Source organism: Phalacrocorax aristotelis, chromosome W (genome assembly GCF_949628215.1).
Source record: "Phalacrocorax aristotelis chromosome W, bGulAri2.1, whole genome shotgun sequence".
Taxonomy (NCBI): Eukaryota; Metazoa; Chordata; class Aves; order Suliformes; family Phalacrocoracidae; genus Phalacrocorax; species Phalacrocorax aristotelis.
In genome coordinates this window covers 29,160,730-29,185,073 of record NC_134310.1, presented here as the reverse complement: position 1 = coordinate 29,185,073, position 24,344 = coordinate 29,160,730, and the positions used below count along the sequence as shown (strand labels likewise).

General features: G+C 66.0%; 3 protein-coding genes across 3 annotated transcripts; all 3 read right to left on the bottom strand.

Moving 5' to 3' along the window:
• Nucleotides 1-5,388: 5,388 nt before the first annotated feature.
• On the bottom strand, nucleotides 5,389-12,560 carry CILP2 (cartilage intermediate layer protein 2). Its single transcript, XM_075076937.1, has 9 exons — nucleotides 12,136-12,560; nucleotides 10,454-10,552; nucleotides 9,822-10,094; nucleotides 9,375-9,557; nucleotides 8,889-9,047; nucleotides 8,524-8,784; nucleotides 8,278-8,386; nucleotides 8,024-8,181; nucleotides 5,389-7,921 (listed from the first exon to the last, which is right to left on the bottom strand). The coding sequence occupies exons 1-9, from the start codon at nucleotides 12,194-12,196 to the stop codon at nucleotides 5,529-5,531; spliced, it is 3,696 nt and encodes a 1,231-aa protein (XP_074933038.1). The 5' UTR covers nucleotides 12,197-12,560; the 3' UTR covers nucleotides 5,389-5,528.
• Nucleotides 12,561-13,308: 748 nt separating this feature from the next.
• On the bottom strand, nucleotides 13,309-19,489 carry YJEFN3 (YjeF N-terminal domain containing 3). Its single transcript, XM_075077692.1, has 6 exons — nucleotides 19,443-19,489; nucleotides 16,687-16,795; nucleotides 14,994-15,104; nucleotides 14,786-14,899; nucleotides 14,193-14,343; nucleotides 13,309-13,537 (listed from the first exon to the last, which is right to left on the bottom strand). Exons 1-6 carry the CDS (start codon nucleotides 19,487-19,489, stop codon nucleotides 13,338-13,340), a joined length of 732 nt encoding a protein of 243 aa, XP_074933793.1. The 3' UTR covers nucleotides 13,309-13,337.
• A 588-nt stretch (nucleotides 19,490-20,077) lies between these two features.
• On the bottom strand, nucleotides 20,078-21,558 carry NDUFA13 (NADH:ubiquinone oxidoreductase subunit A13). Its single transcript, XM_075077117.1, has 5 exons — nucleotides 21,401-21,558; nucleotides 21,196-21,274; nucleotides 20,729-20,800; nucleotides 20,583-20,652; nucleotides 20,078-20,313 (listed from the first exon to the last, which is right to left on the bottom strand). The coding sequence occupies exons 1-5, from the start codon at nucleotides 21,492-21,494 to the stop codon at nucleotides 20,194-20,196; spliced, it is 435 nt and encodes a 144-aa protein (XP_074933218.1). The 5' UTR covers nucleotides 21,495-21,558; the 3' UTR covers nucleotides 20,078-20,193.
• Between the last annotated feature and the right edge of the window lie 2,786 nt (nucleotides 21,559-24,344).

Genomic DNA, 24,344 nt, shown 5'->3' with positions numbered 1-24,344 from the left:
TGGGTTATGGAATATAAGGTGCCAGATATGGGATATGGGATGCAGGATAAGGGAATATGGACTATGGGATGCAGGATGCGGGGTAGGGGTAGCACGCTGCAGCTGCAGACATCACTGTGCCTGACACCAGATCTGATAATCCAAATAAATCCAAGTCCGGCCAAGGTGGTGCCTGTGGGAGCAGCCCAGGCCAGGCTGGAGCCCAGGGGGTCCAAGGGGGTTGGGGGGGGGAGGGTCCTGTGGTTGCCGTGTTTCTGCAGCCAGCTGCACGCTGGTGCCACTGTCCCTGCCACCATGGCTGTGCCGGGGAGCCGAGACCCCCAGCACAGAGCCCTGGCACGGGCCACCCAGCCCCAGGGATGCTCCGGCTGCATCCCGGCATGCGGAGCCAGCGGCCACCGCCTCACCTTTCCTTCCCCCAGCTCCAGAAATAGCTGTTCCACTTAATATCTTTATTCTGCTGCTTCATGTGATATAAAAAGCAATGGCTGTGAAATTACAAACACACAAAATATTTACCAAACTTCAAGTTTTTGAGTCAGATTTTCAACATCTGGAGAATTAAAAGGCTCTGGCAGATTCCGTGAGCTGTCAGCGTAAAGGCTTTAAATGTGTTGTTATTATTATTTATGGTCTGGAACCTGAAAAGAAACGAAGGCCAAAGGTTTCAAAAATAGCTTGAAAAATGGGAATGGATGTTTTTTCCAGAACCAGCTCACTTTGAACAGCGAGATATTGAGATGCAATTCTTAAAAAATATAGCTAAAAAGCAACGGGGAGAGGAATGCGCATCGTCGAGGGCTGCCCTGAAGCTGCCCCGGCGTGGTGGAGCTCGGCCGTCCCCGTGGTGTCCCGCCTTGGGCTCGCTTCAAAAAGCAAGCGTTAGTGCTCTGGGCAGCCCTTCTCCCTCTTCCCACTGTTTTCCCACAGATCCCCGCTTCCAGTGGCTCCTTTCCCTGGGGACACGCAGCGATAGCCCCCGGTGCCCCGGCTTTGCGAGGGGTTGGGGAGGGTCTCTCACCTCTCGCGCTGTCCGTGTTCGAGGAGTGTTTGTTTTCCTCCTCCGGCAGGTTGTCCGGCGGGAGCGCCGGGAGCAGAGCAGCGTCTCTTGGCCAGACGGCCTGGAATTCGGCAGCTGGATCTGGCCTGGCCTCGCCATCAGGGCAGAGACGGGGAGCTGGCACCTCCCGTGTCCCCCCACAGAGATGCTCTGGATGCCCGGGAATGCTCCAGTTTGGGGTCCCCAGGGGTGCTCAGGTTTGGGGTCCCTGGGGATGCTCTGGATGCCTGAGGATGCTCTGGTTTGCGATGCTTAGGTTTGGGGTCTCCAGGAATGCTTGAGTTTGGGATCCCCAGGAATGCTCAGATTTGGGGTCCCCAGGGGTGCTCCAGTTCAGGGCAGGGGGTGGAGGAGATGCCTCCTCACCCCCAGGGGCTGGAGCCCTGGGCAGGATGCGGCCCCTGCAGCAGCAGTGCTGGGTGCAGTGCAAAGGAGCGAAGCCAGCGAGGAGGGGGTGCACGGGGGAAAGTTTTTGGGCTGCCGGGGGCCAGGGCCAGCATGTTGGGGCAGGTTCTGCGATGCTCCAGGCCCTGCTCAGCCCTCACCCCATGGCTTGGCCCTGGGGAGGCGGTGGGGCAGTGGGCCCCCCCCCATCCCCTCGGGGGGGCTGAGAGGAGGGTCCCAGGTGGGCACAGTGCCTCTGCTTTTCCCTTTCATCCCTTGACTGTGCCTGTTCCTTTTCAGCCTGAAACGTGGGTTTCTCTCCTATTTTGGGTTGGCTTTTCGGCTGGTTTCTTTTATTATTTTAATTTAGGCACTGTCATTATATTTTCCATTATTTAAAAAAAAAAACAAAGAAAGAAAGTGAGCAGCTTCCCAAGGCGCTTTCCAGCTCCCGGCTGCTGCTCAGAGCAGCTTTTGTTCCCAGCCAGCGACGTGCTCGTGGGGCACAGCGCAGCAGCACCCCCTTCCCGCTGCTCGTGTCCTGGCTCCCGCCTCCCCACGGGGCCAGTGGGGATTTTGGGGGGATGCACCCCAATGTGGGAATGATGTCGGGGTGGGGGTGGGGGCTAAGCAAACGGCAGCCCCATTCCCACCACGGGGGCCCCGTCAGCGCCGAAGGACGTGCCGATGTGCCGGCACACCATCCTGCTCATTTATGTTGGGCTCCGGCCATCCCTAATTGCTGGCGGGGCGGGACGGGAGCTGCCGGCCCCCAGGCTCCTTTTTCCCTTTCCCGCTTTGCTATTCCCTTTTGGCTGGGGTCCGGGGGTAACAAGAAGCAGCTGAGCCCCCACCTGCCTTTCTCATCACCACAGGGATATGCATCCCACATGGAGACAGGCTCTCTGTGCCCCCTCGCCTGCATCCCACCTCCCAGGAGCCACCCCGGGGTGTTTCCATCCCTCTCTGCTGGGGCTGGATGGACCCACCAGCGCTGGGTGCAAGCAGGGAGTGGGGAAGCGTTGCATCTGCATCTCGCCCACCCCCAAAACCCACAGCCAGGAGCCACTGTGCCCCATCGCTTGCCCAAAGCCGTGGGGGTTTGAGGGGAGCCTTGCTCGGGCCCCAGCCTTCCACCTGCCCATCGCGGAGCTGAGCTGGGAGCATCACTCACGCCAAGAGGCTGAGAAGGCCAGAAAAGGGCAGTTTCACCCCCAAAGCCATTGTGTTGCAGAAAACCCCTCTGGGGTCTCCATCCTGCAGCCTGCAGGTCCAGCATGGGGGTTCCCTCCCCAGCCCCCTGGGTACCCCACTCTAGAGCCACAATAGGTCACACAGAGCCTCATGCTGGTGGTTTCTGCTGACGATTACGAGAATGAGAGACAAAAATGTCCCAGCTGGCAGCCTTGGACACTCAGCCGTGTAATCAGCCTGGGCTGGACTGTGAGGCTCAGCATCGCCTGGAAGCTGGGAGGGGCCAGGGGGTTATTTTGGTACCCGATGATGCTCCACAGCACACGGATGCAGTGTGGGTCCAGCCAGCCCCAGCTGGCACGGCGGGCATTCAGGGCTGGGGTCGGGACCAAGGGGCTCCTCATCCACGGGGCTGGAGGCTGTGGGACCCTCGGGATTGGGTCTGTGTGGAGGGTCCCACACCCAGGGGGGGAGCAGCAGGAGGATTTTGGCTGCAGCCCCCCAGCCCAGCCCCTAACCCCGGGCAGGTTTCCAGCCCTCGGGAATGCGGGGCTGGGCCGGACACCCAGCACGGACCTCCCGCAAACCCGGCACATCCCTGCATGTGTGCCCCTGGATCTTCCTTGGTGTCCCTGGGATTGGGGGGAGCCCCTGGCCACCCTCTGGGATGTTCCCTGCACCCATCTCCCCCCAGAGCCTGAAGACCCCCACGGCATGCTGCCGAAGGTCCTGGCCACCGCTGGGATAGGATCTGGTGAGACGGAGCAAGGCGCAATGGTGAGCACAGGGGGCTGCAAATGGGAGTGTCCGACTGGCTGCTTTTTGTCCTTTTTTGCCCCATTTCTTTCCTCCTGACGCCATAAATAGCAGCAGAGCTGCAGGAGCTGCTTCCATCTGCCCTGCCTGCGCAGCTGCCTCCAACCAAGCCAACCAGATGGTGGAAAACAATCCTGCCCGCTGGCACCCCCCCGGCCCCCGGCGCTGCTGCCAGCGGTGCCCACGGGGGAGCATCCGCCGGCCATCCCCATGGCGGGGGGGACGTGGCTCCCAGTGGGGCAGCTCCCAGCACCCAGGCCCAGGCAGCACCCAGGCTTTGGGGTGCAGGGTGGGAGCCCCAAGATGGGATCCTGGCATTGCAGGTGCCTCCTCCCACGCCGCGCCGCGGCGTCGCCCACCTGATGTGCCAGCGTCCGGCTGCAGTGGGTTCCCATCCAGGCGGGGTGGGGAGAGGGGCTGGGGTTTGGCGAACCCCCCCCTTGTCCCCCCGGGTGCCCCGTGTCCCCTTTGATCTTGCGAGCGGCCGCATCCAGTATAAGGGTGAAAAAATGCCATGTCACGGCCAAACCATGTTGTAAAAGGGAAACGTTGTCCCGGGAGCGGGGGGGTTTGGCCCCATAGACCCAGCCTGTTCCATTACAGCATCCGCCAGGAGCTGTGGGTGGGAGGGAGCGTGGAGGGGGGGGGCACACACGCCTGCAAAACCCACCCGGTACCGCGAGCCAGGCGGGACAGATAGACGTCAGATGGACAGATGGACCTGCAGCCCTTCGCCCTAGCTGAGGTCACCCAGCGGGTGCCCAGCTCCTGTGCCAGGCGCATCCCCATGCTGGGTGGGGGGGGCTATGGGGCTGGATGGGGCCCCCCCTCCCCCCAACCTGCCACGTCCCCCAGCCACGGGGAGCTGGCACGGCTCCCCCCGCACCGCCGCCAGCCGGCTGAACCGGGCCCAAGGCAAACAGGAGCCGCCAGGACGGTGCTACTGTGCAGGGCGGGAGGCGATGGAGTGGTAGGGGGGAACACGTCCCTATGACACCCCCTCCCCTGCTCGGGCCTGGGCACCCCCAGAGAAGCCCAGCAGCCAGGCGGGTGTACACACAACCATATATTTCATAATAAATAATGTACAAATCCGCACGCGCCCTCGGTGTGCGCCGGCACCGCTGCCGCGGGGCCGCATCCTGCTGTCGCCTCTTGCTTGCTGCCCCGGCGCACCCCAGGAGTTGGGGGGGGGGGTCTCAGTGCTGGGGAGGGGGGGTTAAGAAATGCGTTTTTTTGGTTTGTTTGTTTTCACCTGGGAAAAAGGTATTTGGGGCAAAAATGCTTCCAAAGGGAAAAACAACCGGGTCCGTGGCAGCAGGATGGGTGCGGGATCAGGCCAGGCTGGGCTCTGCGCTGAGCTCGGCTGAAGGTCACGAGGACCGAGCCTGGCGTCCCAGGCACGCCACACGCCACCGAGCCCCCGCGGCCGGAGAGCTGGCACTGTGCCGTGCCGGGGCAGAGAGCACAGGGAGGGCTTTTTATCCATATCCTTGAGTTTTTTCCCCAAAAGAAACCCCACATTTCCTTGTGGGGCGCTGGGCAGAGGCATGGCAGATGCAGCAGATGCTCCTGGCTCACGGCACCCTCGGCCAGTGCTGGCCCCAGCATGGGCACACGGGAGCCCTGCTGCCGGGCACGGGGCAAAGCGCCGGGCAGGGAACCCCTTCCCATCCCAGCCCCTTCCCCTATTTTCTTTCACCCCCTCTTTTATTCTTTTTTATTTAAATAACCCCCGTGGGTCCGCGGGGCCGCTGCCGGCACCACAGGCACCGCGGTCCCCGGGGCTGAGCACCAAGAGCTGCCCCGCGTGGGGCTGGGGGCGAGGGCAGAGGCAGCACCAGGGAGGGGCTGGTGAGGCTGGTGGGGGCTACCCGCTGTCACCCCCCCCCCTCCCCACATCCCGGCAGCCCCCTGCCCCACTGTTCCCCGGTGGCATGGTGGGGAGGTCCCACTCCATGTGTCCTGTGTGTCCCCCCCCCACCTCGGTCGTTATAAATGAGTGCGGGTAAAAGCAACGGGGAAAGGGAGGGCAGAGCTGAGCTGGGGAGGGGGCATGGGGGAGCCGCGGCGCTCACGGCTGCCCCCGCATCTGGCCCATCCTCCGCCGGCTGCTGGGGGTCTGGCGAGTGGCCGTGGGGCCCGGGGCTTGGGCACCAGAGGCGAAGTCCATCACCTCGGGGGGAGCCCGGCGCATCTCACTGGCCCCCATCTCCCGCCGGATCTCGGCCAGTGCCTCGGCCGGGGCCGTCAGCAGGCGCTGGAAGAAGCTCTCCCGCCCCACCGGCCGCTCCTGGCAGGTGAAGGTAACGGCCGTGCCAGTGTCTGCCTTCATCTCCCGCGAGAAGCCGTCGGAGGTGCCGTCGAAGCAGCGGCCGATGGCAATCTCCTTGGCCAACCGCGGGTTCTGGTCCGTCACCGTGTAGATGCCGTAGTTGTGACCCAATGGATCGACCGGTGCCAGCATGGTGAAGGCGGCTGTGTGGTTGTTCTCCACCACGGGCGGGTGACGGCTCAGGTACTCCCGGAGGAGGCTGTTGATGGAGGTGCGGCGGCAGCTGCCTTGGGGGATGATGGAGACCAAGGTGCGATCCACCAGGCTCTGGTCGAAGAGCATCCCGCTGCACTTGAACTCCACACAGGCACCTGAGGTGTTCTCCAGCAGCATGTCCCGCACGCTACGGATGTCACGCAGCCCGTAGAGCTGCCCCCGGGTGCGGGGGTGGCTGCCCCCCACATTACGGGACCTCACCATGTACTCCTGCGGCCCCTCGATCTGCACCTTGATGAAACAAGCCCTGAACTCCTGAGGGTTGGGCCACCATGACAGGTAGTCACCAGTCCAGGAGGTCAGGTCGCTCTCCTTGAAGGGCACCACGTTGTACTCGTACCTGTCCACTTCCACGCGGTAGAAGCGGAGGTGGTTGGCGCTGACCGGCGCCTTCTCGCACTCCTCGAGGCTGCGGTAAGGGTAGATGGGGCCATTGATCTCATCAACATTGTTGGGGTCGGGCTTGGCCACATTGATTTGGAAAGCCGTCTTCTTCAAGTCGGGGTCATCGTGATCCAACCGGCGGTAGCCCAGCTTTCCCAGGTAGGGCTGGGACACCCCAATGATGTTGGGGTTGAGCTTGGGGCTGGAGGCCGCAGCTTCCAGCTCCTCCCCACCCAGCGTGGCAGTGACATACGCCGAGTAGGCATCCGGGCGCTGGCCGTCACAGAAAGCAGGCAGGCAGGCACCGTTGGGGCCCGTCACCACGCTGTCGAAGCGACCCCATGCCCGGGGGTTGGCGGGATAACCAGGCTGGGGCTCCAGGTTGATGAGGCTGATGACCACCCCTTCCAGTTGCTCGTAGGGGTTGAACTTCTCATTGCTGTAAGCCCTGACCTTGACGAAGCAGCGGCGGTCTTCCGGCACGTCCAGGTTGAAGAGACGCCGCTCCCGGACCTCCAGGTTCCCCACCAGGAAAGTCCTCTCTTCCCTCTTCTGCCGGCTCCCCCCGGCCAAGCGGAGATCCCCCTCCTCCTCCCACAAGCCAGTCTCAGGGTTCAAGGACCACAACTTCATCTTCTGCAGGTGTTCCGGCATCTGGACCTGCCCCGCGTCCATCCGCACCTCCACCGGCCCCGTCTGCAGCACCGCACCGCTCTCCCCTTCCCGAAAATCCACAGCAAACATGCCATAGGTCCTAAGGGGGACGATCTCCCCATCAGCGTTGGCGAAGCTGAGGTCGCTGGAGGCGGCGCTGGCCGTTGCCATGTCCCTGGGGTCTAGGAAGGTGACGCTGGCTTTGACTGTGCCCCTGAAGACCTCCCCAGAGGGACGGAGGAAGGCACCGGGGGGAAGGATGAGCTCCCCGACAGGCTCCCGGCCGCTCGCCTCCCCCAGCGGGATGGCGTTGCTCTGGCTGCCATCCAGGTCCACCGGTTCCTTCTTCCGCAGCATCTTGACCTCCTGGTAGATGGCACCACCGCGACGGTTGAAGGGCAAGACCTTGATGGCATCTACAAACCGCTGCTGCCGGTCCACGAAGCGAGCCACCAAGCGCTGCGTGTCCGGCGGCACCTCGATGGTGAAGGAGCCTTTGTAGCCGGTGAAGCCAACCTTCCTCCCACCCAGGAAGATCTGCCCGAAGCGCAGGGGCTCGCCGGTGTCGGCTGCCGTCACCCGTCCCTGCACCAGGACGCGGGGCTGGGCGCAGGGTCCGCAACCGCACTCGGCCACCACCTTGATGGGCAGCAGGGAGCCGGCACAGGGGATCTCCCGCATCTCCATCCTCCGCACCCCGCAGCAGTGCCCTGCTTCCGCCCCGCACCCCGACTGGTCAGCCAGGCTGCCGGCACACGGGGCGGGCGGGCAGCGACCCACGTTGTAGTAGCGGGAGCCGGTGGCATCCTGCGGGCACTCGCTGGGCAGCTCCACAAGGCTCGGCTCAGGCTCCGGCTTGCAGCTCTGCTGGCCCTGGGCTGGGGGGGATGGAGGGGACAGGGGGGATTAGGGTGACCCTCCTCACCGCACGCCCCATCCCAGGATGACGCTGCCGCTAACGAAGCCCATCCCGTTCTCACCCAGCACGGTGAGCTGTGCTGGCGCTGATTTGATGGCACCCGCCTCGGTGCTGGCTTTGCAGTGGTAGGTGCCAGCCTGCTCCGGCGCCAGCCCCCGCAGCACCAGGCGGCTGCCATACCGGTGCACCTTCCTCTCCAGCAGCGTCCCGTTGTGGTACCTGTGGGGACAGGGACAGGCTCAGTGGGGACGTGGCCAGGGCTGCCTTTCCCCGCCATCTCCAGTCCCGGCTTTCCGCCACCCAGACCCCGCTCACCAGTAGTACTTCTTGGGCACGGGGGTGCCCGAGGCTTTGCAGCAGAAGGTCACCTCCTGCCCGGCCACCCGCACCTTCGTCTTGGGGTGCAGCACCATGTAGGGCTTCTCTGCAGAGGAGGAAGGCAGCAGAGGGTGCAACGAGCCGTGGCTGCCCCCCCGGATCGCTCCCCCATATCGTGCATCCTTCGGGGAGGTCCCTCAAGGGGTGCACGGCTTGGCCCCTGCCCCGCACCGCGATGCTCACCCAGCCTCTGCAGCATCACGTGTGCCACCGCCACGCCGGAGCCGTTGGAGACAACGGGTGCCAGTCCCGGGGCGAAGCCCTCGCGGTGGGCGCTGATGTTGGCGGCGGTGCCCTCGCACAGCCCCGCCGCGGCGAAGCGCCCGCGGGCATCGCTGCGGGCCAGCAGCACCGGCGGGCGGCCCTCCAGGTAGACGCGGGCATCCGGCAGCGCCGCACCCGTGGCGGAGACGACGGTGCCCTGCAGCGTGTGCTCGGGGCAGGCTGCAGGACAGCATGGCGCTCAGACCCCATGGCCACGGCCGGTGGCAGGGCCACGCGGGTGGGGGGCAGCAGGGAGGGGGTCCCCACACCCCGACGACAGGTACCTGGGCAGGGCGAGGGGGGGCATTTCTGCACCTCGGTGGGGCGGCCGGTGCACGGCACCTTCTTGGCTTTCTTGCAGCTCCGGCGCCGGACGCGTGTCCCGGCGCTGCCGCAGCTGCGGGAACAGGGACCCCAAGCGCCCCACTCCATCCACGCTGGCTCTGCGGGGGGAGATGTCGGGTGGGCATCGGGCACTGCGCTCCCCTGCAGCCCCCAGCCCGGGGGCTGCACCACGGGGACACAGGGAGGGATCCCCAGTTGAGGAGGCTCCATCCAGCCGCCCATGCCCGGCCAGCCCTGGCTCACCCCCACACACCCCTGCCACGCTCTTTTTACCAGCACGGCCTCTGTTATTGCAATTAAGCTGACGATGTGCAGGTGGTGGTGGTGGTTTTGCCCCTCGGGACCACTCACGCCACCGGCAGCGGGGCCTGGGAGAGCGGCCAGAGGGGCAGGTGGGTGCCGGCGGGGGGTGCCAGGGTCCCTACCTGGGCAGGGGCCGGCGCTGCACGGCCGGCGCTCCATGGCTTTGCCCTTGCACTTGAGCTCCTTGAGCGTAACCGCCAGCCGGGCGTTGACACAGCGACGGGTGCGGGTCTGGGTGCCGCTGGTGCCGCAGGCGCTGCGTGAGCAGGGGCTCCAGGAGGACCAGTGTGACCAGTAGATGTGCTCTGGGAGATGGGGTAGAGGTGTTAACTGGGGACCCCACCACCTGCTCCCAGCTCCATGGGGGACATGTTGCCCCCAGGATGGTGCCCAGCACCATGCAGCCTGGGGGGTGATTGCTGGACGGGGGGGCTCCCGGCAGCAACCAGTGGGTTGCAGCAGCAGGTGATGAGCAAAGGGTGAATGCAGCAGTGGGTATGGGGCCCCCCCAAAGTGCCAGCAGGGTCCGGGGAGGGGGTTGGTGGGACACGGCGGGGACAAGAACTCACCCAACGGGCAGAGGAAGCGGATGTGGTAGTTGGAGCAGGTCTTGCCCTGCGGCTGCTCCTTGTTGATGCAGCGAAAACCCTTCTTGGGGCTGACGTGCACCACCTCGCCCACCTCCTCGGGCAGCTCCCACTCGGTGGTGCGGGCCTGGATGGCCACCGGCCGCTCACAGACGCGCCCGCGGTAGTAGAAGCGAATGGCGTCCAGGCTCTCGTAGTCCCCGTCCCCCCCGGGATGGTCGATGTTGAACCAGGATGTCCACTCGGCTCCTCCACCTGGGATGGAGCGAGCCCTGAGCACGCGGATGAGGAGCAGACCCCCCCTCTGTCCCTAAGCACCCCAGGGTGCCACTGGGGCTGGGGACAGCTCAGGGACACCGAGGGCTGCATGGACAAAGGATGAGCAGGTGAAGCTCGTGGGGATGGAGGGCACAGATGCAGCGTGGAAACCCCGGGGTGCGCGGGGTGGTCACCACGTCCCTGCTGCAAGGGTCCCATGGGGACACCACCGTGGGGGGAGGATGGCACCTCCTGGGCTGGCGTGGTGGGCGTTGCCCCCCACAGCCCCTTTGGGATGTCCCAGCTGTGGGTCCCCAGTGGGACGGTGTCCAACAGGGGCTCAGGGACAGCCATACCTGCCGTGTCCAGGTCGAGGTCTGCCAGGCTGGGGGCTGCTTTCCAGGGCTTCCCCGCCGTGACGCTCTTCCCCGGCTCTGAGTCGTTCTCCAGGGGCTCTGGGGGAAGCATGGGATGAGAGCACCAGGCATTGGGGCACGCTCTCCCCAGGGCACCCAACAGCACCCAGACGGTCCCTTGCCAAGCCATGGGCACCAACATCATGCAGCAAAGCTCAGCCAGCACCGGGACAGACCACATCCCAGCAGCGGTGGGGACCCCCTCCCGCCCTGAGCCCCCCAACCCTGCACCATCAGCAGGGCAAGGGGCTCAGGGTAGGATTTACCAGCTCCACAGGGCCAGGCTGGTGGTGTCATCGTCCAGGATGGCCAAGGATGGGCTGCAGCCTCCCAGCCAGCCAGGGATGGACTGAGGGGCAGCCAAGGCTGGTGCTGCGTGGCAAGTCCGGCCATGCCAGGCCCCATGCCATGTCCACAGGCTGCACACCGGGAAAATGCTGCCTGCAAGGTCCTGGCTGCCCCAGGGTGAGCTTGGTCCCAGGGGTGATGTGGGATGGGGAGACAAGCTGGGGTGCCCACACATGCACTCGCTGTGCCGAGGCCACGGCACGAACCCGGCGTCACGCCGACCCCCACCAGCCAAACCGGGATGCAGCAGGAAATTAGGCTGTAAAACCACAGCTGGCAAGGGGAGACGCCGCCACGGCAGCAGCTGGCCCAGGGAAGCTCGCTGTACACCCTGGGTGGAGGGTGGCCCCCCCAGCTCCCACCGAGCCTGGCCAGCCACATCCCATGGGAGTGAACCCCAGTGAGCTGGGGTCTCCAAGGGCCCCTCATACGGGTGATCCAGGGTACTGAGACTGGGGGTTCAGCCGTGCTGGAGGGGATGGATGCAGTGAGCAGGTCCCTGGAAAAGCACACTGGCCCCTGGTGCCTGTCACCCACAGGCACTGGGCAGGATGCGGCCGAACAGCCAAGACACCCCTGTGCAGCCTGGACCACGGCGAGTACCCCACAGGCACCCCACAGGCACCCCACGGGCATGCAGTGGGCACTATCCCTCCACCAGCAGCAACCCCACAGCAGGGGGGACTCGACCGTGCCACCTCCTGTGCCCTTCCCAGGTGGCCGGGAGCTGGGGGGACAGCAGGACCTGTCACAGCCCCTGTTCTGCAGGTGGATGGATTTTGTTGCCAGACCAGGGATATTCCTGGCTCAGTCTCGTGCAGACGCTGCCCTCGGCACCTTGCGAAGACCCCCACGAGTCTGGGGGGGGGGCTTCAGCACCAGGGGGCAAATGCTCCATGGAGCAGCTGGGGTGGCCAAGCCAGCCGGGGCTTCCTGCAGGTGCTCAGCGAGCTGGTGCCAGAGCAGGCAGGGCTGGTGGGGACACGGCGCAGGGCACGTCCCCATCCCTCCGGTGACACGGTCCCGGGTAGGGCAAAACCACCCCGAGCCTCGCCAACGCATCCTCTCACCGGGCAGGTGCCGGAGGGTCCGTCCCCAGCCGTCGCCACCACCCTGGTACGCCTCTAACCCCGGCACACATCTGGCGAACGCTCAGCCCCATCCCCGTCGTGCCCCGCATTGTTGCCGCCAGCCCCCCAGGAGGGCAGGGATGCCCCCGGCCGGCGGCAGGGATGGGTCCCCGCACCGTGGTTAGGCGGCAGACCCGGCCTTACCTGGTGCGCCAGCACCGTGCAGGGCGGCGAGAGCCAGGAGGGCCAACGCCAGCTCCCCCATGGCTGCCCGCACGGCGGCAGGTCGGCCGGTGACTGCGAGCGCAGCGGCAACGCGGGTCTATATATGAGGCCTTTCCCCCTTGCGCCGGCAGACAGCAGCATTCGGCTCCTGGCACTCGGGGCCGTCGGCTCTGCCGGGGCTGGATCGGTGTCAAGAGGGAAGCGGGAAGGAGCCCTCCCTGGCGAGCCGGCCACGCGCCGCTGCTCACCGCTCCAGCCCGGGAAACTTGAGGGTTTGTTTTTGCAAAGCTGCTAAAATTGGATGCACTTGGGAATGCGGGGGGGGAGGGAAGGGAAAAAGCCGAGCAAGCCCGACCTCGGCGCTCCTGCGGTTGGGGTCGGGGTGCCAGCACTCCCCTGGCACCCGCTGCCTTGGGGCACGGCGGGCTGGCGGGGCCGGTGGGCGCCCGCACCGTGACCCGGCCCACGTGGGTGTGCTGGAGCCGCCCGCATCCTGATGCTGAGGTGGAGCTGAGGCCGTGCAGAGCTCGGTGCACCCATGGCCCCGACTACGCCCCCCCAGGGCCTGCAGGATGCAAAGCACCCGGTAGCACTGGTGTGTGATGGCGAGGGAAAGGTGATGGGGTGGGGACCCCACCCAAGATCACCCCCAAACCACAGCCGCCCGTGATTGGGACCACAGCCCCCTCCCACAGCCCCGCCGGTGGAAATCCCGGTGCATTCCCTGCATTCCCCGGAAGGCCACCTGCACCGAGCTCCCGCCCTCATCACTGCCCTCCCTGATAATTAAACACCCCATAGCGAGGGGTCTGCTCCCACCACCATTCCCCAGCGCGTTTGAGGGTTTCAGGCAACTGGGGATTGGGGCAGCACGGGGGACCCCCACAGCCACCCAAAGGACCCAGCGGCTGCCCACGTCCCCATGGGACAGGCGACAGAGGAGGTCACACTGGGTCTGTCCCCAAAAGCGTGTCGGCGACAGGTCCCAGGGGATGCTGCATGGAGGGGGTCAAGCTGTGCACGGGACCAAGTCCCCCAGTGTGAACAGGGCGTGGGGCCGAGTCCCGGCACAAGGTCCCACCCCAAACCCTGCCAGGAGGCCACCATCCCCTCACCCCGCGCCCCCAAGCAGACACCGACCCCGGGGAAGAGCCACCAAGCGCTTTATTCCCGGGGGGGGCTCACAGGGCCACCACGCACTCGGTGCCGGGGTACTCGGGCGGGTTGAGCTCAAACTTCTTCTGCACATCGTAGGGGAGGAATCGACCGGCCACGAAGTGCTGGCGGCCCAGGAAGCGGCGGGCGCACTGCTTGGGCGCTGACAGCGACACCAGGACATCGGGGCTGATCCCGCCGCTGCTCCCGGCCTCCACATCCCACCCTGCGATGGCAAAAAAGACACGGGGAAGGGGGTCATGGGGGTGGCCCCGGGGGACACGGTGCTGCTGGCAGCCCAGAGCCGGTGCGCTGGTGGAGGATGCTCTGGGGCGGTGGAGATGGGAAGGGCACGGGGAGGATGGGGTGCGTGTGTGTGTCCCCGACCCAGCATTGCCACCCTACGCGGCTCCGGCCGCATCCTGGCACCGTGCGGGGTTTTTCTTGCTGGGGATTCACCGTGGCCGTGCCGAGGGCTCCTGTTTGCTCCTGCGGCGGGGGTGGACGCGGCGGGGGGGGGCGTAGGGGGGTGATGGCAATTCCAGGCCTGGCCACCAGACACCCGGGTGTTTTCAAATTACATCATGTCTCAGTTCAGGGAGTTTGTTATTTATCGTGGATGCCCTGAAATGCATCCGTGAGGAGCGGCTGCCAGCCCTGGCTCCCGGCGGGGATGCTGCCAGGTCGGGGCGGGGGGAGAGCAGGGGGTCCCCAGGGCTGTCCCCACCCTGGGAGGGCACCGCAGGGGCTCCCCAGTCACCCAGGCACCGAGCCCAGGGTGGTGCTGTGGTGGGCAGGGTGACAAGCCCAGGGCATGGGGTACAGCACCCCGGGGGGGGGTGGCTCCTATCCTGCCCAGGGGGCTGAGCGCGGTGCCGGACCTGAGGGCACGTCCAGGCTGATGATGGGGATGCGGATGTGCTTCAGGGTGCTCAGAATGGCAGCGCAGGGCTCCCTCCCCCCGCCTGCCTCCGCCTCGGCTCCCAGCACGGCGTCCACCACGGCGTTGTAGGCGTCATTGATCAGCTGCACCTGGGGGGGACACATGGTGGGCAGCGGCTGCGGGGGGGGGTCCCCCAGCCACCCCTGCCATGGGACAGGCACCGAGCCCCACGCGGGGATCCCGTCTTCCTGCCTAAATAGACTCACCCAGCAGCTACCGCCAAAAAACGGGCCCCCCAGCCGAGGTGGGGAGGGGGGACGAGGGGCGCGGTGGCGGGGCAGAGCCCGGCACGCCGGGACACGCGGCCTCGGCCAGGGCAGCGCTTTTGGGTCACATTCCTCTCGCCGAGCCCCGGCGCTTCCAACAACAACAGAGCCGGTGGCTGGCGGGGCCGCGGCAGCCGCCGCTGGATTTCATGGCATCCCCGGGCTCCCAGCAGAGCCGGAGGCGGGCGGGGAAGGAATAAAAAAGAATAATAAACTCAACCACGTCAGCCAGTGAGCGCGGCGGTGGCGGCTCGGGGGGGCTCACCTCGGTGGGGAGGTAGGAGAGGAAGGGGATGTCCATCTTCTCGCACTGCGTCGTGAAATCCCGGTACAGGGGGTCCGGGGAGCGTTTGGGGTAGAAGATGGTGGGCTCGTAGTCCTGCACGGTGGAAAGCGGGGATGTGGTGTTGGATCCTGGCACTGCTCAGGGATGAAGAGGAGGAGGAGGAGGAAGGGAGGAGGAAGATACCTACAAAGATCCGCAGGTGCCGGGCGCACACCAGCCCGATGGCCCCGTTCTGCGCCGGGCCGCACACCACCAGCACCGTGGGCTGCTTCCGCGGCAGGGACGGCAGCGGGAAGGCCTGCCGAGAGGAGACGGGGATGTCACGCTGCTGCCAAGCCTTGTCCCCCAGGTCGGCCCTGGGGATGGCACCCAGCACCAGGGACGGGGCGGGGGCAGAGGGACCAGGGCTCGAGGGGCAAATGGGCCCGTGGCAGGGATGTGCTGCTGGGTGGGCAGCACGGTGCGTGGTGGGATGGGGATGATGCACAAGGTGGGATGGGGACAGCACCCATGGCAGGATGGGGATGGCAGCCAGGGCAGGACAGGGCCTGTGGTAGGATGGGGATGATGCCGATGGTGGGATGCCGATGGTGCCCACAGAGGGATGGGGATGATGCCCACGGTGGGATGAGGACGATGCTCAGGACAGGGATGATGCCCGTGGTAGGACGGGGCTCCCTGCCAGCCTGCAGGGAGGCGGCCACGCGCTCCACATACCAGCAGCCTGCAAAGGGAGGCTCTGTTTATCCGTTGACGGATTTTTTTCCTGCTCACGGTGCCTGGCTCCCAGTCCCATCCAACCGCCAGAGACCTGAGCGGCACGGCCTGCTCGCAGCCGCTGGGGCGCTGGACAAAGCCGCACTTGCCTGGCCCTGGCCTTGCCCCAGCACCGGCCCTGCTGCCAGCTGCCTTGTAGCTCCCCGGGACGTGCTGGGAGGGGACGATGCTGGGGACCCTGGCTGGGAGGGGGGGGACACCCAAGCTGGGGTCTATGGATGCTCTCCCGAGTTCAGCCCCACGAGGAAGAGGAGGATGCTCAGCCCTATGAGGAGGATGCTCAGCCCAGCTCTCCCCAGCAGGGGCTGGCAGTGGAGCTGGGGATGCTGCAAGATGGGGGTCCCTGGAGGGGTGGGCAGCCCCACACCATGGGACCAGGACCAGCCCTGAGGCAGCACCAGGATCCAGAGAAGCTCCAACACCCAAATATTTCCCCTCCTCAGGCAACTCCTCTGCCCTTAGAGAAAGGGAGGGCAGAAAATGGTCCAGACACCTCCAACGGAAAATCTGAGCCAGGTGGGCGCGGAGCTCGCTGGCCTCTGAGGCACAAGGCTGCCCTTGATGCTGCACCTCCGCTGCCCAGAGGCCCACTGCTGCCTCCTCCTCCTCCTCCTCCTCCTCACATCCAGCATGAGCAGTTGGGGCTTCCAGCAACAGGAGAGCAGTGCCTGGGCTTGGGGGGCCCTGGGGAGCCCCCCAGCACCCTCCTCCCCGCACACAGCAAGGGCAGCCGGTGCCTGGCAGTGCCAACACCCCAGGGAAGGGCTGAGCACCCCCCTCCTGCGGAGGGTGTAACCCATGGCCTCGGGTGAGCCCAATTCACCCCAGGGGAAATAAGGAAGGGTGGCAGAGGAATGCAAAACAACCCACCCAGGGAGAGGCTCCAGCCCTGGCATGGCCAGAGCATCGCTTCCCGCTGGGCTCTGCCACGAGCCCCGTGTCCCCTGTCCCATCCCCACACCTTGCTCTGGGGCAAGAGGGTGACCGCAGCCAGGGGTGGGAAAAGCCACGCAGGGGGACAGGGTGGGATGAGGGTGGGAGAGCACCCGGCAGCAAAGCCCCCGGCCCCAGCGGGGTGTCCCCAGCCTCACAGGCCACCTCACCTTGGTCACAGCCATGGCACAGGCATGTCCCCAGATCTCGATCAGCTGCTGCCGCCCAAACCGGTAATCCTCCAGCAGCTCCTTCTCGATGGCCTCCGCCTCCGCCTTGCTGCAGGGGGAGCAGAGCAAGTGAGGATGGGGACGTCCCCCCACCCCTGGCACCGAGCCCCTCGGGACCCCGCTCTGTCACCAGGGTGTGGGGCAGTGGACGCTCGGGTGTCCCGGGTGAGCGGGCTGGGGGCTCGCAGGGCTGACGATGGGCACAGCCAGCGGCACGGGGCTTGGAACGTGCCCGGCCAGCAGATTTGGGGGCCTCTCACCGCAGGGTGGGGGGCTGTGTTTCGTGCGAGGCATGGCCCTGGCAGCAGCCCCGGCTCGTGGGGATCGGGCTGTTATATAAAGGCGAACAATGCTGCGGTTGTTCCTTCGCTGCCGAGCCCAAAAGTTGGCAGGGTCGGGGAGCCTCCAAATTGGACAATAATTGCTCACATCTGTTGGCTCACCTGCGCTGCGGATGGGAACAGCGTGTGCCGATCCAGCGTGCCGCCGCTACGCTTGTTATGGAAAGGACGGTGAAGTTTGGCCCCCAGGAGAGGCTGGAGTCAGGATCCCGGCAGCCCAGGGGTGAAAACCCACAGCCCTGTGGGGGAGCTAGGGTGCCCCGGCCATGCTCCTGTTTTGGGGGTGCACACTCACACCTCTTTTGGTCCCAGCTGTGGGGAGGGGACCCACCAGCCTCTCCCGCCACATGTAGGAATAGTGTGGTGCTACCAGCCCCGGGAGCTGGAGGGGTTATGGGCTGGGGTCCTGCTGTGTCCCTTGCTGCAGGGGGGGTCCCACACAGTCCAGGCTGACCCCATGGACCAGCCACATCCCCTGGGTGTCCTGGCAGCCCCCAGAGACCCCATGTCCCAGTAGACCCTGCACTACGCTGTCGCCTGGGTGTCCTGGCAGCCCCCAGGGACTATTTGTATCCGACATCCCCTGGTCATTCTGGCAGACCCCAGGGAGGCCCCTATGCCCCAGCCATCCTGGCTGACGCCAGCCCACCCCATCCCCTGCATGTCCTGACAGACCCAGAGACCCCCAGGTCACTCTGGCAGATCTCACAGACCCTGCAGACCCCAACCCCTGGCTGTGCTGACAGATGCCATTGCCCCTGCATCCTCTGTCCATCCTGGCTGACCCCACAGACCCCCCCACATGTCCTGGCTGACCCCACAGACACCCAGAATAACCTCATCCTGCCCCATCCCATCTTATCCTTTCCCATCCCATCCATCCCATCCTGTCCCGTCCCAGCCCTGTCCCCAATCCTTTGGTGCCCTCTAGTGAGTCCCAGCCCAGCCCCGGCCCCACAGCAGGGTCCTGGGTGCAAATGGGGGGGGAAAGGGGCCAAATCCGGCCCCTGGGCCCCGCTCCCGTGCCAGGGCTGGCAGAGCTGAGCAGGGCCCAGCGCAGCTGTGTTGTCGGGCGCCCAACAAAAGGCACGTTTCGGCTCTGACAAAATTCCCTACATCTGCTCCAGGGGAGAACATTGCCCGTAATCGCTGCTGGCAGGGAAACCTGGGCCCCGGCCCGGGCTGGCTCCCGCTGTCCTGGCATTGTCCCTGGGGAGGGGGGATGTTGCGGAGCTCCCTGGGTCCTGGCTCGCTGTCCCCCCAGGGAACAGCGTGTCCCCCCTCCAAAAGCTCTGGGGTGCATGTTTGCTACCAGCCCTCCCCGCTCACCCCGGGCTTTGCAGCTTGGCTTTGCTACAGGGCCCGGGGACGCAGCGCGGGGGGAAACGCTGCCCCTGTCCCCTGCGTAGGGGTAGGTGCCCCTCAGAGCCCAGGGGAGACCCAGCAAAGCCCGGTCCAACCCAGTTCAACCAAGTTACTGGTGCCTCCCAGAGTGGACGGTGGATGGCTGGGGCTGCCGCTGCGCTGATGGGGCAGAGACCTTGTGGGGAGCAGGAGGCAGGGGAGCCAGTGGATGAGGGGCTCGAGAGTGTCCCTCCTGCATCCCCTCCTGTACCCCGGCCCCAAGAGTGGGGCACCCCAAGCTCTGCACCCCAGGCTCCGCATCCCCGCTCCACATCCCTCCTCTGCATCCCGGCTCCGTGCCCACCGCTTGTCCCTCCCTGGCACAGCTTGGCTGCGGGACCCCACTGCGCGGGGTGCAAGCGGGGGGACACCGGAGACACCAGCCCGGACCGGGGGGACCCCCGGCGTGTCACCCCCACTCCGCTCCCCGCGCTGGGGACGCGGCTGCCGGAGACATCCCTGCCGCAGCCATGGAGACCCGGGATGCAGTTGCTCTGGCAACCGAGGCTATTTGGGTACCACAACCCCCCCCGCCCCCGCGGCTCGGGGGTGCGAGAAGCCGGGGTGGGATCGCCCCGGGGGACCCACTGTCCCGGGGGACACGCGTGGGGACAGCGCGGGGGCCGGAGGCGCCGTATCGCCCCCCCGGCAGCATCAGAGAGGGAGGAGCCGCCCCGAGGTGGGGGTCCCGGGGCAGCGGAGGATCCCGTCCCACCACCGGGGCCGCGGGAGCTCCCGGCACCCTCCCGGGGTCCCCACCACATCCCGCGGGGACCCGGCACCGGCCACGTCCCTGCAGGCAGCGGCGACCAGCGCCGGGTGCGCCGGGGTCGCGGGGACCGGGTGGGTGGTCTCGGCTGTGGGCGCAGAGGCGGCGGGACCCCAGTACCCCCATCCCAGTGCTCCCAAGGCGCTGTCCGGGAGGCCGTTCCCCGGGGGTCCCGGACTCACCTGAGGTACCGGGGGGGCTCCCGGGCGGGACCGGGCGCGGAGCTCATACCGGGCAGCGGGACGGGGCAGCGGCGGAGCCCTGCGGGAGCGGCGGCGGCTCAGCCCCCCCCGGCGCTTCGCGGTGCCGCCCGGGGGAGGTGGCTTTGGCTGCCCCCGCCCCCCTGCCCCTCGCAGAGCACCCCCCTCGAGAGGCACCTTCCCTCCTCCCAGCAACGGGAAGACATCAAAGACTCAAAAATCGATGGTTTTCACCCTGCTAGAAGCCACATCTGCGGCACCAACCACCCCAGGGCGAGCTCAGAGCCTGCAGGGCTGCTTCCCCATGACCCCCCCCACCCCATGGGTGACACCGAGGGACAAGCCCCCACCACAGGGGATGGGCACAGCAGGGGGCGCAGGTACCTGGCCCCTCCAGGGTGCTTTACAGTGGCTGGAGCACAGCCTGGCTCAGCCACGCAGCGACCGCCCACCTCTCGTAGCCTTTTCCCATGTTCCCACCCCAATCCACGGCTCCGGGAGCAAGAGTCAGGACCCCAGACACACACGAGATGGGAAGCGCAGCAAGTGCCCCGGGAAGGGTGAAAATTCCCCCCCTGGGGGATACGGAACCATGCAAGAAGACAAGTGACACAGTGTCTGACACCACGGATCCGTGTGGTTTTAATAACAGATAGTGGAACAGGCGGCAGCCACGGCTGCCCACCCCGCAGCACCGGGAGGGGGGAACCGGCAGGCCGGGAAGCGCCGCGCCTCAGACGTAATACTGCAGCCCGAACTTCTCGTTGTCCATCTCGCTGGTGGGGCGCAGGTAGTAGAGCTCGTCCACTGTCGGGGGCACCCAGCGGTCGGTGTGGAACAGGGACTCGCCGACCTGGGTGGGGAGAGAGCGCTGGACGGGGATGGGCGCACCGTGCCCCCACCCCGGCTCTAAGCACCGATGGGGGGGCACATAAGCTTTACCCCTCAGCATAGCCCCCTGCACCACTGGTTCTTGGGGGGCTTCTTCAAGCCCCCACAACCCGAGCTTCCCAAGAGGTCTGACACAGACCCCAGCCCGCCACAACAGCCGGTTCCTCAGGGACCACCGAGGGGGAGCCTCTGGCACGGCCCCCCCCCCCCAAGCACCTGGGAGTCACAAACCTTCCAACCAGGAACATCCTTCATGATTTTGGCCTCCTCATCCAGGTTCTGCCGCAGCAGGCGGAGGGTCCTGCAGGGCACGGGAAGGCTGAGCCCGGGGCGCAGGGCCGTGATGCCCAGTGGGACCCCCCCGGAACCCCCCGTACCTGCGGTCCGACTCGGCCTGCAGCAGCGGCATCAGGGCGATGCGCGCCTCCAGGTCCTCGATGAGCAGCCGCCTGTGCGGGGACGGGACGGGGAGGGACGGGACAGGGGTGTCAGAGCCCAGTGGGGCACCGGGAGGCGGTGGGGGGACACACCGGAGGTGGCCAGAGCAACCGGAGCAGAGTCCCGGGGATGGGGAAGGAGGAGCCACAACCGGTGAGACCCCGGGGCAGGAGAGGGGAGGGGAGGCGCGGGAGGGAGGAGGGGAACGACACCGAGAGGGACGGCAGGAGCCCCAGGACGGGGAGCACCGGAGAGGGTGGGGAAGCATCGTGGGGGGCTGGAGCACAATCCCGGGGATGGGGAAGGAGATGCCACAACCGGTGAGAGCCCGGGGCAGGAAGCAGGCGGGGGGGGACGACATCGGGGAGGGATCGGGAGGAGCCCCGGGACGGGGTGGGGGCGGCACCTGCGCTCCCGGTTCCACTTGATGAGGGTGTAGTAGCCCAGCAGGAGGCTGCCGATACCGAGCGCGAAGAGGCTGTAGCCTGCAGGGTGGGGTGGGGAGCAGGTGAGGAGCGGCACGGGGACACACCGGGGACACACCGGGGACACACCGGGGAGGGCCCCTCCGGCGCGGGGCCTCCCAGGCCCGGCCCGGCCCCGCTCCCCACCTGAGAGGCCGCGGCGCGGGAGGTGCCGTTTGTAGTCGATGGGCCCGTACCCGCCCGGCGGCGCCATGTCCTGCTTCACCTTCGGCGCCGCCATCACGGCGGCCGCGCGCCCCCCACTTCCGCCGCGCTCACCGGAAACGCGCCAGGCGGAGGGCACCACGTGACAGCGCCTGCCGGCCGCGTCTTAAAGGGGCAACGCAGGCGGCCGGAAAAGGTGTGTCCCACGCCGGCCGCGTCTTAAAGGGGCAACGCAGGAGGTGGGAAAAGGTGGGTCGCACCCTGGCCGGTCCGGAGGTGGCTGCGGTCGTGACCTGTCGCCGAGAGCCTGGGCAGGGGGTGGGGACATCATGGGGAGCCCGCTGCGCTCCGTGCATGGATCCTGCACCCGGGGGTGCTTAGCCCCTGCGTGCACGCCCGGTACCGGGGCAGCGCTCCCGATCGCACTCCCCGTGCACGCCCGGTCCCGGTGCACGCACTTCAAACCCCCCCTCCGGTGCACACCTCGTCCCGGGTACACGCTCCGCAACCCCCGGGGACTAAACCCCCGGCGGGGTGCGGCCGGGCGGGACGGCTGTGGGAGCTACCGGGGGGCGGGGGACGAACGATGGGGTGCATCCGTTGGCAGGCAGCCCCCCGCCGGGTGCTTCCGCACCCGCAAGCGTGCATCTAAAAGCACGTACCCAGCAGCAAACGTGTGCCAAAAAGCATGCACCCACTTTGCAAATGCGCACCCAAAAGCGTGCACCCACTTTGCAAGCGTGCACCAAGAGCAGCCGTGGTTAAGCACGCAACTTCAAGCGTGCTCCTACCAGCAAGTGTGCATCAAGAGCACAGCCACGGGCGAGCACATGCTAGTAAGTGTGCACTAAAAAGCATGCACCCAATGGGAAGTGTGCACCAAAAAACGTGCTCACGCTGGAGCGCGCCCCCACCACTGAACAGGCCCAGCAGCGCGCTCCCCCCAGCCCCTCGCACCCCAAGCCCTGGCTGTGCTCTGTCCCCTCTGCCCAAAGGCTCCCACAGCTCTGGGTGGCACCGCAGCCAGCACCCACCATTGCATCTGTGCAACACCCCAGCCCCGGGGGTCCTGGAGCAGGAGCAGGGCGGGGACCCCCGCAGCATCCCGCACCCGCCAGGGGTGGTTTTCCTTGCACCCCCTGGTTCTGTAAACCCTCGGTTGTTTCAAGATCAAGGTCACTCTTGTCTTAAGCTCTAATCGGTGGCCGTAATCCCTCAGCTGCTGCCGGGACTTAATAATTTTGCAGATGGCGTGGCTGAGGCCACCGGGCAGGCGCTGCCAAGATGCTGGGGGCAGCCCCGGGTGCGGGGAAAGGGCACCCTGTGGAGGGGGGGGTCGCTTGGGCTGAGCCCCACGGGCAGCTCCCAGCTCTCCCCAGCACCGCTTTGCTCCCAGACGCCCATGAGAGCCATGAGATGGGGGAGGATCCTGGCCCAAATCCTGCCCTTGGAGGCTTGGCCCTGCTGCAGCCGGGAGCACCTGGGCTGGGGGGGTACGGGGTGGACATGGGGTGAGCCCAGGGATGGCCGTGGTCCTCACGGGATGCACCGGTGGATGTGGGAAAGCTGAAAGCCTCCTGCTCCTCGGCCCATGTTGAGCAACCCTGTGGGTTCATTAGAGCCAGCGTGCAGAGCCAGGGTCTTCCTCTGCATCTGTTGCAGCTTGTTCAGCCTCTATAGGAGCAGACCAACTTGCTTGGCTTCCCTGGTACTGAATCATTTAATTGCAACCGAATTTGCAGGAGAACTGAGCCGAAATGTGGGCAAAGCCCCTCGCGGGGGAAGGAGCAGCTGCTCCCTGACCCTCTTGCTGGCTCTGGGCCTCGTCTTGCCCCTGCTTTTGGCAGAGATGGGAGTCAAAGCCAATGGTGACCCGTGATTCGCACCAATGTCCACCGGGTAAGCACATCTCAGGGGGGAAACATGGGTGTTCTCTCCCCGTCCACGTGCTTTCCCTGCGGGTGCCCCTGGGATAAGCTGCACCTTTGGGCACAACCACAAATCCAGGTCTCCAGCAGCTTCGTGGCCTGTTGGGAAAACAAAACCGTCCCTTCGCTCCCTGGCTGTTGGCCTTGCTCACGCTCGGAGCACCGAACCCAGCCGGAGCAGTCAGACCTCAGCCCCCTCCGCTGCCGCTTCGGAGCTATGGCTTCCCTGGGGGGTCCCCGCTCCCACGGCAGGAGCCGTCCCCCCCCTCCTGTCTGGTCCCTTCATCACCCCAACGGGCCCCATGTGCTCAGGGTCAGGCTCTGAGCTCCTGCTCCCCCAGGACTCTGAGTTTTTTTCCCTTTGAGGGTGCTCCAGAGAAGAGGCTGCACCCCTGGGGGGGCCACCCCTGTGACAGCTGCTCCCCACCAAGCCTGGGCTGATGGAAACCTCCCATTCCCTTTGTTTTCCCCACTCTGGGAGCATAGAAAGCCATCGCTGGCTCGTGATTAAGCTCACTGAGGTAATGAGCCAAGGAAATGAAGGTGTGGAGGGGTTGGGGAGGCAGCACAGGTTTGTTTCTTTTTTGGGGGGAGGATGTAATTTAAGCAGGAAATCACCGAGGCCATGGCTCGGATCAGCTCTGGACTCTGCGGATGCTCCAGCCCCACCACACGCACCGAGGAAATCCTGGAGAAAACCCCCAAAGCCACATCTGGGGGGCGGGAGGTTAAAGATGAATTAACGGGAATTAAAGATGCCGGACGAGGGGAAAGGGAAGAGGAAGAAATTCAGCCTCATTTCCCAGCAGACAGGGTTTTGGTTGCTGGGTTCAGAGTATTTAATGCTTACCTGGGGATTTTTCTGCTAGCAAATTACCCTAACGAAGCCGGCGTGACTTTGGCAGGACACCTATGCGTGTTCCCCGATCCAGCCTGGCTGCGGACGGGGAGGGAGGAGAAAAGCAGACCAGTCAGCTCATTTACAAAGGGAAACCCCA